Source organism: Cricetulus griseus (assembly GCF_003668045.3).
Source record: "Cricetulus griseus strain 17A/GY chromosome 1 unlocalized genomic scaffold, alternate assembly CriGri-PICRH-1.0 chr1_1, whole genome shotgun sequence".
In the NCBI taxonomy this organism is placed as follows: Eukaryota; Metazoa; Chordata; class Mammalia; order Rodentia; family Cricetidae; genus Cricetulus; species Cricetulus griseus.
In genome coordinates this window covers 211,758,554-211,774,403 of record NW_023276807.1, presented here as the reverse complement: position 1 = coordinate 211,774,403, position 15,850 = coordinate 211,758,554, and the positions used below count along the sequence as shown (strand labels likewise).

The window sequence follows — 15,850 nt, the reverse complement described above, 5'->3', positions numbered from 1 at the left end:
GAGAGGTAGCAGAAGTCGAAAGTAAGCCAGGTGTAGATGAGTATAACTTTATTCCCAGCACTTGGAAGGCCAAGTGGGGAGTTCCAGGCCACCTGCTCTGCAGAGTGGTACCTGTCTTAAAAAAACAAGGAGTTGAAGATGAAGTGATGTCTTCTGTCGACAAGGATGATCATGAGCTTGAGGCCGTACTGGACTGCACCTGAGACTGACTGACCCAAAACAACCCCGAAAAAAGGAGGCCTAGAGGGTATTGAAGAGCCCCTAGATAAAGAGAAGTGGGTTGGGAGTCCTGCAGAATTACAAGAAGGAAACAGAAGTGAGAAGTGTAATTGTTAACTTTGAGATCCTTTAGGCTTTTTCTTCTTTTTGGTCATTTCACCTAAGAAAAGAGGGGTAGTTTGGGGGTAGTTGAAGTGTCAAGCTTATTTCCTTAGCTCTCCACTCTGGTGTTAGAAATCTGATGACTGTTGTTTTTGGTCTCAAAGTCCAGTTCTCTCTTCCAGCCTTGTCTCTCCAGCATTGTGTGGTGAGCCTTTCCCATCACTTCTTAACTACTGTACAATTAAAGGTCTTACCCTGGGCATAGGGACCGTATATTGGTACTGAGTGCTCTTTTGCTGAATTAGTGAACAGGTAGTTTATACATGGTGATACTGGGGTCATTAGCAGTATCAAATTGGGATGTTTTTGTACCTTGTATTTTGGGCTGATTGTGACTGCAGGGGCATAAGGTGTTTGCACAGAGCTTGAACTGGGAAAGTCAGTGAGGGCAGTTGTTTCAATGGGGAAGAGACAGAAAAATTAAAGATGTGAAGTTTTATTGTTTTATTATGCTTGATTTTTATGAATTCTGTTTATATGGTTTATTTGGTCTAAATGTTCTCAAAAATTGCTAGTAACAATTAGGATGGCTGCCCTTGAAATTCCCTCCCTAGTCCAGGCCAGCCTTTTATTTGTAATCTGCCTCAGCCTCCCAGGTAGCTGGGATTACAGTCCTGTGCCAGCAGGTCCAGCTGCTTCCCTCTTAGCCTCTTTTTGTATCCCTCCCCAGTAGCCTGATGAGTGGCAAAGATTGTGGAATTGGATGAGTAACTCTAGGGTTCATACAAAATAACGGCTGAGTTTACAGGCAAGGCCACTACTGCTATTCATATTAAAAAAAATCCTCAAAGTTGTTGTGTTGTGCACTCCAGGGTGGACATGCTGGGTAGGCCTGCCTGCTGGCAAGCATTCTGCCTCATCAGTTTGTATTAATACCTGTAAATGAATCGTCCACATCATGTTTAAGATTCCATTAGTGCTACACCTGAATATTAGTTAATGCATATGGCTTGATGACACCTGCAATTTTTTTCCTCATAGCTTGATTTTCATGTCTGAAAAGATGCTATTGTTGGTAAATAGTAAGAAAAGCTCAAAAAATTTGAAGATTTATTTTTATTTTGTGTATGAGGTTTACGTGCATGTATGTATGTGCACCACATAAGTACCTGGTGCCGGGGAGGTCAGAACGAGGAGCCCTGGACTAGAGCTGCCATGTGGGAGCTGGGAACTGACGCAGGTCCTATGCAAGAGCAACAGTGCTCTTAACCACTGACTGTCTCTCCAGCCCCTCCACTGCCTTTTGCCATCGTGATTGAGAATGAAATATTGACTGACCTCTTGGGGATGACAATGGTCTGCTTGTATATTGAACTCTTTATCAAGTTTATCGGTGCCCAGTCAATTCCAGCACTGAGAGGGATGGTTAGGAGGAGCTTAAGTTCCAGGCAGCTTGGCTTACATAGTTGGAAGCTGTCTTAAAAAGCAAAATTAAATAAAAAATATAAAAAATGCTGTTACTGTGGTCCAGTCAAACCCCGATTACACTTTGATGGTTTTGTGTGACTGCATTTTTGCTTGCTTCAGAAACTACAGGGGTGGTGTTGGGCTTTGTTTTTAAAATGCCTCGTAGAGCTGGCATTGTGCAGCCCTGTAAGCCCACCTGTTCCAGGAACCGAGGCAGGAGGGTCCCTGGTTCAATCCTGCCTGTGCTTCTGAGCTAGTTCAGGGGTTATTTGGGCAACTTAGACCTTGTCTCCAAAAAAGAAGAGCAAGCAGGATGTGATGCCCCGTGGTAGACTTGAGGCCCTAGGAGCAACCTCTGGTGTGGGGACACCTCAGGAGGCTGGGGCAGGGAGGTTGCCTCAAATTCATCCCTGTAGATTCTGGGGGTGGAAATAAGGCTGAGGAGTTTGTGGAGCCTAACTCCTTGTTGGCATTTCCCTTACAACTGCCTTCACTTGTGGCAGCTGCATTTGTTGTATTTCAAGCCTGATGACTCAAACCTGGGGTATTTGTGCTTTGAAGCTGTTCTTTATCCAGTTGAGGTGGTGCACTTGGGAGTTGGAGGCAGGGATGTCAGGAGTTAAGAGTCATTTTCATCTGCATAGCATAAAGCCAGCCAGGAATAAATACGTTAAGATCTGTCTTAGAAAACAAAGTTAAAAATCATTTTTTTTTGATAAAATCTAACATCAATAGTACCCTGTAACCTTTAATGGTAATGAGGTGCTGAGAAACATAGCTTAGTGGTTAAGAGCACTGGCTGCTCTTCCTGAGGGCCTGTGTTCAATTCCCAGTCCTGAGATAGGACTTTTTACCAAAAATAAGTAAAAGAGTCCCCAGCCTACAGATCTCCAAACATGCATTTCTTGGGAAAGAATCCCTGCTGTTGAGTAGGGAGCCTTCTTGTGGAAAGTCATTTTTACTGGCTAGGAAACTATGGACATCAGGAAATGTCACCTTTTCCTTAGGTTACTTTATAACAAGAATTTTTCAATATTTGCCTTTAAATACCTTTGATTTTTTTTTTCTTTTTTTTTGTTTTGTTTTTTTGAGACTGTTTCTCTGTGTAGCTTTGGAGCCTATCCTGGCACTCGCTCTGGAGACCAGGCTGGCCTTGAACTCAGAGATCCGCCTGCCTCTGCCTCCGGAGTGCTGGGATTAAAGGCGTTCACCACCAACGCCCGGCACCTTTGAGTTTTTACTGTTCACATTTGATTTGAATAACAGCCTCCATAGTATTGGGGTGTGTGTATTCCATCCAGATTTGAGTTTGCGCAGCATTTCTTACATCAGCGGCATTTCAAAGCAGAACTAGTATAGGTAAAGCTCTAGTGTTCTGTGGTTATATTCTCTCTCCCTCCACATCTACACAGACACACACCCACAATTGCTAAGAGATTTCTAGTAAACAACATAAAACTTTTAAAGGAAGAAAACGGGGGTGGTGGGGTGGAGGATGGACTATGAAATCCCAGCACTTGGGAGGCAGAGGTAGGCTTTGTGAGTTTGAGGACAGCCTGGTCTGCAGAGTGAGGTAAGACAGTCAGGACTACACAGAGAAACCCTATCAAAACAAAAAACTGAACCTAAGTCTGATAATGGTGATCATTACATTGCTATCGTGTTCTATATTATTCACGTTTCCAGTGTTAGAAACATAGTTTGCAATGAACAGATAACTGTAATTGCATGTTTATGCTATATGAAGAACATTAAAGTCTTCCAAGGGGAAACTCTTGATGGAGCATGGATAGCTGTAGCTGACCTTAGTACAAGAGCTTTTTTTAGATACAGCAGATGTGAAGATTAGTTATATGATTCTCTTATCATTTTTTAAAATGTGAATGGGTGTTTTGCCAGCATGTATTGTCAGTGTACATGTGCCTGGTGCCTGCAGAGGCCAACAGGCATTGGATCCCCTGGAACTGGAGTTTACAGTCACTTATGAACAACCATTTGGGTGCTGTATTCAAACCTCAATCTTCTGCTGCTCTTAACCTTGGAGCCACCTGGGACTGATAATCTGTGAAAGAGAACTGCGATGATCAAGAACTAATTAAAAAGGCTTTTCATTTTTGCTTTTTTTTTTTTTTTTAGATTTATTTATAATATATAGTTTTCTGCATGCATGTATGCCTGCAGGCCAGAAGAGGGCACCAGATCTCATTACAGATGGTTGTGAGCCACCATATGGTTGCTGGGAATTGAACTCAGAACCTCTGGAAGAGCAGTCACTGCTCTTAACCTCTGAGCCATCTCTCCAGCCCTTTGTTTTGCTTTTCAAAATACCGTTTTTCTGTGTTGCCCTTGCTGTCCTGGAACTCACTATGGAGACCAGGCTGGCCTTGAACTCAGAGAGAGCTGCCTGCTTCTTCCTCCTGAGTGCTGAGATTAAAGGCCTGTGCCACAATGCATGGCTTTTCTTTTTTTGGAAATGGACCATCATTAGCACCACTTGGTGCTAAGCCGAACCACCTGAGTTTGATTTCTGGAATTGACATGGTAGAAGAGAATGTCCTTCCATAGGTTGTCTTATGACCTATGTTGTGGCATGCCCACATATACAAAATAATATATAAATTTTCAATTGTTAGCAGAGTTGAATTATCTTTTAGAATTTAGTGTTAATCTGAATCTTAATTTAGCCAGTGTTAAGGAAATAGGGATTATTTTGGATCAGAGAAATTACCCTCTGAATAAAAATTTTTTAAAATAAAAGTAGTCCATGCAAAAGTGGTATCTTATTGAAGTCTTGATTACTGTTAGAAAATCTTTTAAGAGACCAGCTACAAGGTTTGATTTTTAAAGGGCTAAATCTTATTTTTCTATTTCTAGGTTGTTAAGACATGAAACTGCTGAAAGTCCAACCACTGGTCTAATTCAGAAGAGCTTAAAAGCCAGGAACGTTGGGCTCTCTCAGCTGCACTAGGTCAGTTGACTCTTCAGTTTAGAAGGGCGCTTCCTCGTGGATTGTGCTCACTACAGTTGGCATAGGTAATATCCCAGTGGTGGTGTTGTCTGGTTTGAGACAGTCTTACTATGTAACCTACTATGTAGTCCAGACTGGTCTTGGACTTTCTTAAATTTTTGTATATGAGTGTTTTGCTTCCATGATGTGTGTGCCACGTGTGCCAGGTACCTACAGATGCCAGAAGAGGGCATTGGATTCCCTGAAACTGGAGTTGCAGGCAGTTGTGAACTGGGGATCAAACTTGGGCTTTCAGAGAGCAGCCAGAGCAGTGGTTTCATCTCGTACTCTCTTTGCATCAGCCAGGAGAGTACTGAGCTAACAGGCATGCACAACTCAGATTCTCCCCCCACACAAACCCTGGTTTTCAAGACAGGATTTCTCTGTGTGTGTAGCCTTGGCTGCATTGAAACCCTGGAACTCTCTGTAGACCATGCTGATCTTTAACTCACAGAGATCCTCTAGGTGTGCATCATCACGACCACCCAGCCAGCCACTCGATCGTGTCTGACGAGTTCTAACAATGATATCCTAACAAGTGTGTTTTCAAGACTGCCAGGGCTACATATAGGGAGACCCTATTTGAAAGAGTGGGACGGAGGGAGGCAAGGAAGGAGGGTGTCTTTCCCTTCCAGTCTGGAAATCAGTACATATATAGTACATGCATGCATTTTCTTCTTTGGGTTGAAGATTTTCTCTAAGTTGCTGCCTACAAATGATATTATCACTCATACATCCAGCTGGATTAATCCATTGTGTGGGTCTACTTGGAGACCTTGGCTGAAGCACCCCCAACGTTCTGAATACTTGAAACAGTTGCTATCAACAAGATTGGCTCTCTCTAGCATCTTTTGCACTGCCCTCCAAACTCATCTGTCTTTGATCTTGGGGATTAGGTGCTAGATTCCTGTCATCAGATGATGTTTTGAGTCTGCAAATAGGGCCAGAACCTCTCATCGCCAGACAGAAAGGCGCACTTCAGCAATGAATGTGTCCATGGCATTGTGCACTTCGCCCATGAGGTCTAGGGGAGGGAGGGAGGGAGGGAGGGAGGGAGGGGCCTTTTTTCATGAGCTGATTCAGACATCCTAGGGATGTGTCTTCAGACATGTACCAGTAGTTTGCAGATTTGATGCTCAGGTGTGCCTACGGACTTGGCCATGCTCCTCTCAGCCCCAGATTTGCAGCTTTTCCCTTAGGTTCCTTTGGAAAGTATGATATTAAAAATGCTGTGTGACATAAAAGATATGCTAGGGATACTGGCTCCTTTCTCCTCCCATCTGTTTAGGAAAGAATAATAAATTTTGTTATGACAACATTATCAAGGTTTTTATAGAGAGCCTAGTGGTGGTTGCGCTTGCAACAATCAAGAGGAAGAGGCAGGTGGATCTTTGTGAGTTCGAGGTCAGCCTGGTCTACAAAGCAAGTTCCAGGACAGCCTCCAAAGCAATACAGAGAGGGAAGGGGGAGAAGAAGGAAGAAAGAAAAAAAGATTTTTATAGAAATACTTAAAAATGGCCGGGCGTTGGTGGCACACTCCTTTAATCCCAGCACTCCAGAGGCAGAGGCAGTCAGATCTCCGTGAATTTGAGACTAGCCCGGTCTATAAGAGTTAGTTCCAGGACAGCCTCCAAAGCCACCTGGAGGGTTTCGAGAAACCCTGTCTCGAAAAACAAACAAATAAAAAATAAAATAAAATTAGGGTCATGGCAAAAACCCTGATAATATTTTCTGGTGTTCTTATCCTGTTCTGGCTGTTTCAGGTGTGGTGCTATTGACCAACAGGGAGGGTGTTGCCTGAGATCTGAGAATCAAAGGCATGTGCCACCACCACCCGGCAAGTGTGGCCTTCAAAGAGGGAGAAAATACAGATTTTTTTTAAAGGTAAGTATAATATAGTTAATAGATTCCAAAGATATGGACATAGTTAATTACTAAAAATGTCAGACAACAAATAAGTGACATGAATCTGCTTTTATTACATATTTAGGAAAATGACATTTCATTGGGTATGGTGAGTCTATGCTTATATTTGGCAAAACCTTGTTTATAAGAATGGGGCTTAGCCAGGCGTTGGTGGTGGACGCCTTTAATCCCAGCACTTGGGAGGCAGAGGCAGGCAAATCTCTGTGAGTTCGAGGCCAGCCTGGTCTCCAGAGCGAGTGCCAGGATAGGCTCCAAAAAGCTACAGAGAAACCCTGTCTCAAAAAAAATTGGGGCTTGTTGGTATACTTGCAGTCAAGGGGAGATTCTCTTACTTTGAGGACAGTCTGGTCTGCATAGTGAGTTCCAAGACAGCCAGGATTATTATAAATTATTATTATTATTATTATTATTATTATTATTATTATTATAAATTATTTCTCCACTGGATTAGAGAACACCTAAATAGATAAAAATGTTGAAGGCTTGGTGATTCTAGTTCAGGTAGAACATGCCTATAAAAAATCCTGAGGCATGATTGCAGGTTTGAGCCAGAACACAATGCCTGTGTGTACATGTATGACTCCTATTTACTGATGTTTGTCTCTTACAGGTCACATGCTTTGAGCAAAACTCCAAATGGCCCAGAAGCAGCAAAGATGAAATGTGTCCTGTGGCACATACATAAATTGCAGTCAAGCTTGTGTGTTTTTTTTTTTGGGGGGGGGTGGGGTGGGGTGGAGTAGGGACAGGTTCTTGAGCTTCAGTGTATTTACTGTACAAAGCAATGGGCTAGGTTTTATTCGAACACCTTAATACATGTATAAATTCAATCCCAAGTAGCATTTCTGTCTCTCAAGGATAACCAGGAAATGAAAAGGCTTTACTAAAACAAGTAAACAAGACAAGTAAACATTCATGCCACGGCCTCCTAGATTCTAGGGTTACAACCAGGAGCCACCATGGCCCACTAATTTAATCTTTTATTTTTGTTTTTCAAAGACGACTCACAAACACTTGAAGTTCAAAATTTTAATTAAATAGTTCTCACATGTACTGTTCCACATTGTGGAAATAAACTATGCAGAACATTGAACATTTTGAACAATGGCACAAACACACACATGTAGACTATGTATGATAAAGCTCCTGTTGTACTTTACCAGGCAACAGGCTTAGATTGCAAGTTTACAGGAACTATGTGTGAACATTTCAGGTGCACCAGAATTCCTCACTTCTACAAAGATGGTTCTTATCTCAGTCCTTTGGTCAGTGCAGCTGCACTCTGTATGCTCCTATTAGCAACTTAACCTAAAGAAGAAAAATGAATGTTAGCAATAACCCAAAATAACCCAACTTCCAGCCAGGTAGTGGTGGTGCATACCTTTAATCCCAGCACCCTGGAGGCAGAAGCAGGCGGATCTCTGAGTTCAAACAAACAAAAAGTCCAGCTTCCTCTAATAGGGAGATAGGCTCCCCAAGTGAGGCCAGCCACATCAGTGGCAGTTTATAAAGTACTCAAGTCAGGAGTAGACTGCTCAGCAGGGATCCTCCCCCTTCAGCCAGGCATTACACAGCTGCCTCAGTCATCATTCAGATACATCAGTGTAACCCTAAATATGTTCACCTTGGCAAAGGGTGCTTCTGTCAACCGTATAAACAACTTATTGGGGCCGGCAACAGGGCTGAATGAGTAAACAAAGTGACTGTCCTAGAGGGGAAAGAGAGAAAATAAAGTCAGACTCACATCTGTGATATCTACAAGACCTAGAACAGTAACCAGTGAACTGAGGGCTTGTAGCCCAGACTAGCCTCATACTTGATTGCTCTCTAAGTACATCCCCACCCTCAAGTTTGTTTATTCTGTGTCAGTGTAATTAACTTTGATGTTTTTAAAAAAAGATCACATCTCGGGATTTGGGAGGCAGAAATGGGAGGAACAATGCAAGTTCAAAGCCTACCAGGACTGCATGTTGAGACCTTACACAAAAATGTAAGGTTCTAAATAATATAATATTCTAATGTAATATCTAAAACTTTCAGAGGTCCTGAGTTCAATTCGCAGCAACCACATGGTGGCTCACAACCATCTGTTGCCCTCTTCTAGCATACAGAGAGAACACATGAACCTGAACACACACAGACACAGTCATATATATAGTACAAGCACAGAAGAAATAGGACCATACTCAATTAACAATACTTAGGATAGAATTCCAAAAGTGGCAAAATGCAAAATTAAGTTAGGACTGTGATGGTACACATTATAACTGACCCTAGAGAGATTTGACGGTAGCTTTATTTCAACCAAATCAAACCAAACATACCAAAAGAGAATACACTAATTTATTAACAGGCATAAACATAACCACTTTATATTCTGGCTTCATGTAAAAGTTCTAGGACAGTGAATAAGTAAACATTAAATGTTTTAAAACAAAATTTGGATCATTTTCTTTTATAACTGGGACTTGTCCAGGTCGTCCAGGTCTCACTAAACAGGAATACACATTTTCTATATGTCTGTGCATGTGTGTGGGATGTGTATGTGTGGTGTGCACACAAAACACCTGCAGACTTCACAATTTTCAATGAACTACAGAAAATCTTACCAGAAAAACAGGAAGTTGAAATTTGTCATTTAAAACTACAGCTTGTACACTGCATGGTCCACAGAGCCGAGCAATAACTTCTTTACCCAAAAAGTTAGCATGGAAAATGAAGAGCAGGACACCAGAGCCTGCAGAAGAGAAAGGGAAGATTAATGCTAACACAATGGGGGTGAGGTCGTCCTCTTGCCACTTGTACTGAAGGCCCCCACTCACAACACTTGTACTTTATCCTACATTTTTCAAACCACAGAATTTGACTTCTTATCCAAGTAACCCCAAGCAGCACTTGCCTGTGTTTGACTGGTATAATCATAAGGCTGCATTTCCTTTAGAAAAAAATTTTTTGTGAGACAGGATTTCAAGTAGTCCTGGAGAGCTTCAAATTCACTGCTGTCCAAAAAGATAACCTTGAATTTCTGATTATCTTGCCTCCAATTCCTCAGTGCTGTATTATAGGGATGTACCACTAAACCCAGTTTATATGATACTGGCAACCAAACTCAGGTTTGTTGCATATTAAGCAAATACTCTGCACTGGACTTGGGCCTCCTGCCTCAGCCTCACAAGTGCTAAGGTTGTCCGATGGCCCAGAGATGGCACCTGCTGCCAAGCCTGACCACAAAATTTGACTCCAGAAGAACCTACATGGTGGAGAGAACCAATTCCCCAAAGCTGTTCTCACTTGGACGTGCATCCTGTAATTAGCACACTCACACACACAACACATATCCACCAAGCCTGACCACGAGTTCTACCCTAGGATCCACACTGTGGAGGGAGAAAACAGACTCCAGCAAAGTTATCCTCTGACTGCCACCCATGCACTGTGACCTGAATGCACACATGTGCACACAAATATATGTAGTTTAAGTGTTCTAAGTGCTAGGATTATAGGTGTAGATAACCACACCTGGATTATGAATGTTTTAGCTCCTGTAAGTATGACATTACAATGTAGGTTGCAGCAATGCTTTAAAAACAACAATACCCTTTTTCTGTGTGCATGCATCCACAAAGCAGGTGTTTGCAGGCCAGCGGACAACTTTTGGGAGTTGACTCGCTCTACCACGTGGGTTTAAGGATCAAACTCAGGTCATGAAGTTGGTGGCAGAAGTCTTACCCACTGAACTATCTCACCAGTCCTAAATACCCATTTTTAAATTGAGGAGAAAGATGTCTAACAGAATAGCCAGGGCCTCTTATGTATGGTATAGGACGTGTATGGTATAAACATGGAAGACAGCCCTTAGGAGCAGGTTTTCGGTGATTGAAATCAGGTTAGTCCTTCTGCTTTTATTTACTCGTTTACAACTTCATATATTCATCTAATATACCTTGATCATATTCCATCATTACTCTTATTCCCTTCCCCATCCACCCACCAAACTACTTCCTCCCAATAAGTCTCCTATTTTTGCTTATTTTTGGTTTTTTGAGACAGGGTTTCTTTATATAACAGCTCTAGCTGTCCTGGAACTAGTGCTGTAGTCCAGGCTGGTCTTGAACTCACTCACAGAGATCCGCCTGCCTCTGAATGCTGGGATTAAAGGCGTGAGGCACCATTTTTTTTTTTTTTTTTTTTTTTTTTTGATGTATACAACATTCTGCTTCCACACCAGAAGAGGGCATCATATCCCATTATAGACGGTTATGAGCCACCATGTGATGTGGTTGCTGGGAATTGAACTCAGGACCTCTGGAAGAACAGCCAGTGCTCTTAACCTCTGAGCCATCTCTCCAGCCCCTGGACTACTTTTTGTTTTTGATGGCTCACTACATTTAATTCAGGTTCCCTGCATGAGCATAGCTAGGTTATTCCCTTAAATAAGGTCAGCTTACTAGCAACTGAGGAGTATGCCCCTCCAGGTATTATAAGCTGACTTCTCATAGCTCTGTCATTAATTCCAATGGGAGGAGGATAAGCACTTATACTCCTCCCCAAGCCAGGCTTCTTAAAAAGTTACTGGGACAAGACTATTAAAATACAAACAAGCAAAACCCAAGCCAGGAATGGTAGAGCACATCTTTAATCTCAGCACACAGAGGCTGAGACAGGTAGATCTCTCTTGAGTTCAAGGCTAACTTGATTGCATAGCATGTTCCAGGCCAGTCAGAACTACATAGTGAGACCCTGAACCAAAAACACAACAAAAACAAAGCAGAAAAAAGAAACTAAGAAGAGGAAACCCAGATATAAAAAAATTTAGGAGGAAAAAAAAATAGGTTCTAGGCTTAGCAATGTGAAGCTATCTTTTTTTTTTTTTTTAAAGATTTTATTTATTATGTACACAACATTCTGCTTCCATGTATATCTGCACACCAGAAGAGGGCACCAGATCTCATAAGGGATGGTTGTGAGCCACCCTGTGGTTGCTGGGAATTGAACTCAGGACCTCTGGAAGAGCAGTCAGTGCTTTTAACCTCTGAGCCATCTCTCCAGCCCATGAAGCTATCTTTTAGTGTAACTTAATAACAACTCTAATTGTCAAGAACCAACTCCTCCATTTTAAAGAGGACTCACAGTGGTAGGTAAAGTAGGATGCATGGCGAGGCCTCCTGCCACAGCAGCTCTGCCAGCTATCACACAGTGGTTTCTGCTAAAGAGTTCCTTCAAAGTAAAGGTTTTACTTAGGAATAAACTCATTTTTACAGACTATAGCTTCAAACACTCAAGTTTGAAGGGGACTTTTGTTTACCTTCTGGTATGTTCTGAGGTGGCTTGTAATTGAAATCTGTTGAGAAATCTGGTCCCTCACAGAGCCGATGACATGCTATTGGGAAAACAGGTTCCAATAGAGCAAGGCGGGATTCAAAGTAATCCCTGATTGTTTCTTCTGCAACTCTTGAAAGTCTAGTGAGCAAAGACAGAAGACTGTTAGTAACAGTTGGGCATGGTGATTCATACCTCAAAACAAAGAATGCTAATAAATGCCATGAGTTTGAGGTGAGCCTGCATTAGAGTGAGACCCTATCTTTAATCTTTCAATGTAGACATACTGAATATACTGTACTACATATATTAACAAATTAAAAATACCTTCAGCTACCCTGATTTGATCATTATACATTGTGTACTGTATCATTATAACACTGTATCCAACTGTACAATTAAAGTTTAAAATATATACCTTAGGGGTTGGGGATGTAGCTCAGTTGGTAGAGTGCCTGCCTAGCATGCATGAAACCTAGGGTTTGATCATTAGCAACACATACGTCAGGTGTGATGGCATGCATCTATAATCCTGGTACTTAGAAGGAAGTCAAGGAAGATCAGAAGGTCAAGGCCAGCCTCAGCTACAATGAGTCTGAGGCTAGACCGGAATATATGAGACCCTGCCCTCCTTTATCCCTCTACAAAAGGAAACCACCAAAAGATGTATTTATGCTTTACAATGCCCATAAAGCCTTCCCCTAATTTTTATTTTTAACTTTTTTTTTTTTTTAAAGACAGGGTTTCTCTGTATCCTTGGCTGTCCTGGAACTCACTCTATAGAACAGGCTGGCCTTGAACTCAGAGATCTGCCTGCCCTCTGCCTCCTAAGTGCAGCTACCACTCAGTTTTACTTTCTATTTTTTGCATTACCTAGGCCCTTGCACATGGCTAAGACAAGTGCTCTACCAATAAGCTACATCCCTAGCCCTGATCTCACCTTTTAGAAACCCCTTTTCTGATTTTATGTTGTGTGTTCGTGTGTGGGTGTGTGTAGGTAAAAGACAACACTGTGTCATCCTTTATCACTCTCTGCCTTATTCATCTGAAGCAGTGCTCCCTCTGAATCTGGGACTCACTATGCAGTTAGGCCGACAGCCAGATACCCACAGTGACCTCGTGTCTCCACTGTCTCAATGCTTTGGTGACAGGTGTGAATGAGACCATGCCCACCCATCTTGGTTCATTCACAAAGGTGCACAGCAAGCACTCTTAGTGTGCTATCTACCTCTCCAGTCTCTCTTCACTTTTTATGTTGAGATAGGATTTCACTATGTTGTCCAGATTGGCCTTGAACTCATTCTGTAGCTCAAATAGAGCTGGAACTGGGAATATTTATGCTTTAGCTGCCTGAGTAGCTGGGATTATACCACACAACCCAGCATCACCTTTGTGAAAAGGAACTACAACTCTGGCCTCAACTCCATTAACCTCTCTTATGACAATGATCTTTAAATTTCCTTTTCATCCATCTCCTCTTGTTGGAACAGTGTCTGGCACAGAATTCACTTAGCACTTGGCTAATGCATGCTTGAAAAATTAAAAATGAAAGCCCCTCAGTTCTGAGCAAAGGAAGATGGCTGGGCACCTCACTGACAGGCTCTCTCCAAGTGTTCAAAAAAAAAAAAAAAATGAGATGAACTGGCCTTCAGGGATTCTTTATGGGAAATGCCAGACAGGCTGTCAAGGAGACACACCAGATAATACAATACAGTACTCAGTCCCTTGCCTAGAATTTACTTTACTTTCTGTTTAGAGTACCTGGTGTCTAGTTTTCAAGCTCAGAAGGCCAGGGGTTATTTCTTCCAGGCTGTCTTACCAGGGACCTGGGTGAATAATAAGGGCCTCATCTTCTCTACCAGCATTTTTGGCAGGTGTTGCCAAATAATTTTGTTTTTATGTGGTACTGACAATGGAATTGCAGGCTTTAGCATATGCTGGGCAAAAGCGCTACCATAGAACCACACCCCAGCCCATCAAATGAATTCTTCAATGACAAAGACAGAAACTTATAACAAAATATGGTTCAGAATGCACTTAAAAAATAAATGCACTTGAATAAGGTAGAGAGCCGTTGAGAAAGACACAGATGTCAATCTCTGGTCTCCACATGTGTGCGCACACACAAAGAATACAGAAAATTAATATTAGCCAGATTAAGAGTAGATTTAACTTTTTAAAGGAAGAGTCTTACAGTCTAGGCTGGTCATGAACTAACTATGTAGCCCTAGCCTCCTAAAAGCTGCTACTGCAGGCATGTGCCACCATGCTTGGTCTGAGGACTGAACCCAGAGCTTGCACATACTAGGTAAGCACTTTACTGAGCTACTCTTCCAGTCCTAGATTTAACATTGTATGGCTCCATAGTAACCTGCACAAATATGCACCTAATAATTTGGCTGCTAGACCAACAAGATAACTCTTTAGAACATTTTCCTCCACAAAGTACTCCAAATACACAGCTGTTATCTCATTCAGACTTAACCCCAGGGCACATTCACCTAACACTTACGTTTCCAAATGGCTCTTCAGCAGTTCGTACACAAGCACATTATTACACTGTTTTGCAAAGTACAATGCACTATTTTGGTGCTTTGACAAAATGTTGCAGTCAGCTCCACATTCAATCACAAGGCGCACAATGTCCGAATTTCCTCTTTTACAAGCCTAAGTCAGAAAAGAGGAGTGACAATTTTTTCATTGTAAACCATAGTAACTTCACTTGGTGTGGGTAGTTTTTGCCACACATGTCTGGCAAAGCATAATGCAGGAAAGAAAGGGAAGGAAGGCATGGGCCAGGTCTCAGCCAGCATTAGCAACAAGTCTTTGGCAAGGAGAAGCAGTCCCCAGGACAAATGCCCTGAGATAATTCTTTTCTCCAGGCTCTCTAGACTTTCGGCTACAGTCCCACTCCACCTTTCCCAGAAGCCCGTTTTGCCTTTCAAAGGTGCCTTCTCACATGATACCCAGTTCCTACTTGCCTTTGGCTGCTAGAGCTCCCTAACTCAAGAAAATCAGCTATCACCTGTTACCATGTTCTGCAAATTCAACCTCTAAAGCCCTGGAGAATTGCTTGCTTATTTTGAAAGATTTAAAATGCCAGAAGAGGGCACAACATTTCATTATAGATGGTTGTGAGCCACCATGTGGATGCTGGGAATTGAACTCAGGACCTTTGGAAGAGTAGCCAGTGCTCTTAACTACTGAGCCATCTCTCTAGCCAAGAATTGCTCACTTGACTAATTTACTTCACTTACCTCAGGAACCTCCCTAAATCTGAAACAACTGTCTTTTCCTGAATCCATCTCCCTACTGAACTAACCCACCCCTTAATCTTAATTTCCCAAGTACCCTCAGGAATACTCCCAATCCTGTATGGTCCTGTAAGACACACTGTGCTCCCCTTCCTGTGCTCTTTCTTCTACTGAGGTGCATGTGCCTTTCTCAGTGAGACAGTACTCTTTGGTCCACATACGTGCTAGTAACAGATAGATACCAAACAAAGACTAGAGACATAAGCTCAGACTCATGACTAAAAGGATTATTTACGGCTGGGTGGCGGCCGTGCATGCCTTTAACCCCAGCACTTGGGAGGCAGAGGCAGGCGGATCTCTGTGATTTGAGGCCAGCCTGGTCTACAGAGCAAGTTCTAGGACAACCTCCAAAGCAAGACAGAGAAACCCTGTCTTGAAAAACCAAAAAGAGTCTGACAGGAGGCCCAAGAGAAAGGAAGAGCCGGGGTTATTAGAACACAGAGTTCAGGACAAGTCTGGGGTGGTACTGCAATCCAACTGACTGCTCATATCTGAC

At 42.3% G+C, this 15,850-nt stretch overlaps 1 protein-coding gene across 4 annotated transcripts in view; it reads right to left on the bottom strand.

Annotated features, from left to right (window-relative positions):
• Window positions 1-7,735: 7,735 nt before the first annotated feature.
• Window positions 7,736-15,850, bottom strand: part of Mphosph8 (M-phase phosphoprotein 8) — a 31,283-nt gene continuing 23,168 nt past the window's right edge. For all 4 annotated transcript variants that reach the window (XM_027390502.2, XM_027390505.2, XM_027390504.2 and 1 more), the window contains 5 exons: window positions 14,553-14,707; window positions 12,027-12,181; window positions 9,331-9,458; window positions 8,346-8,429; window positions 7,736-8,029 (listed from right to left, as the gene is read on the bottom strand). In XM_027390502.2, coding sequence (XP_027246303.1) covers window positions 7,988-8,029; window positions 8,346-8,429; window positions 9,331-9,458; window positions 12,027-12,181; window positions 14,553-14,707 — 564 coding nt within the window. In that variant the 3' untranslated portion in view covers window positions 7,736-7,987. The remainder of the gene's footprint in view (window positions 8,030-8,345; window positions 8,430-9,330; window positions 9,459-12,026; window positions 12,182-14,552; window positions 14,708-15,850) is intronic.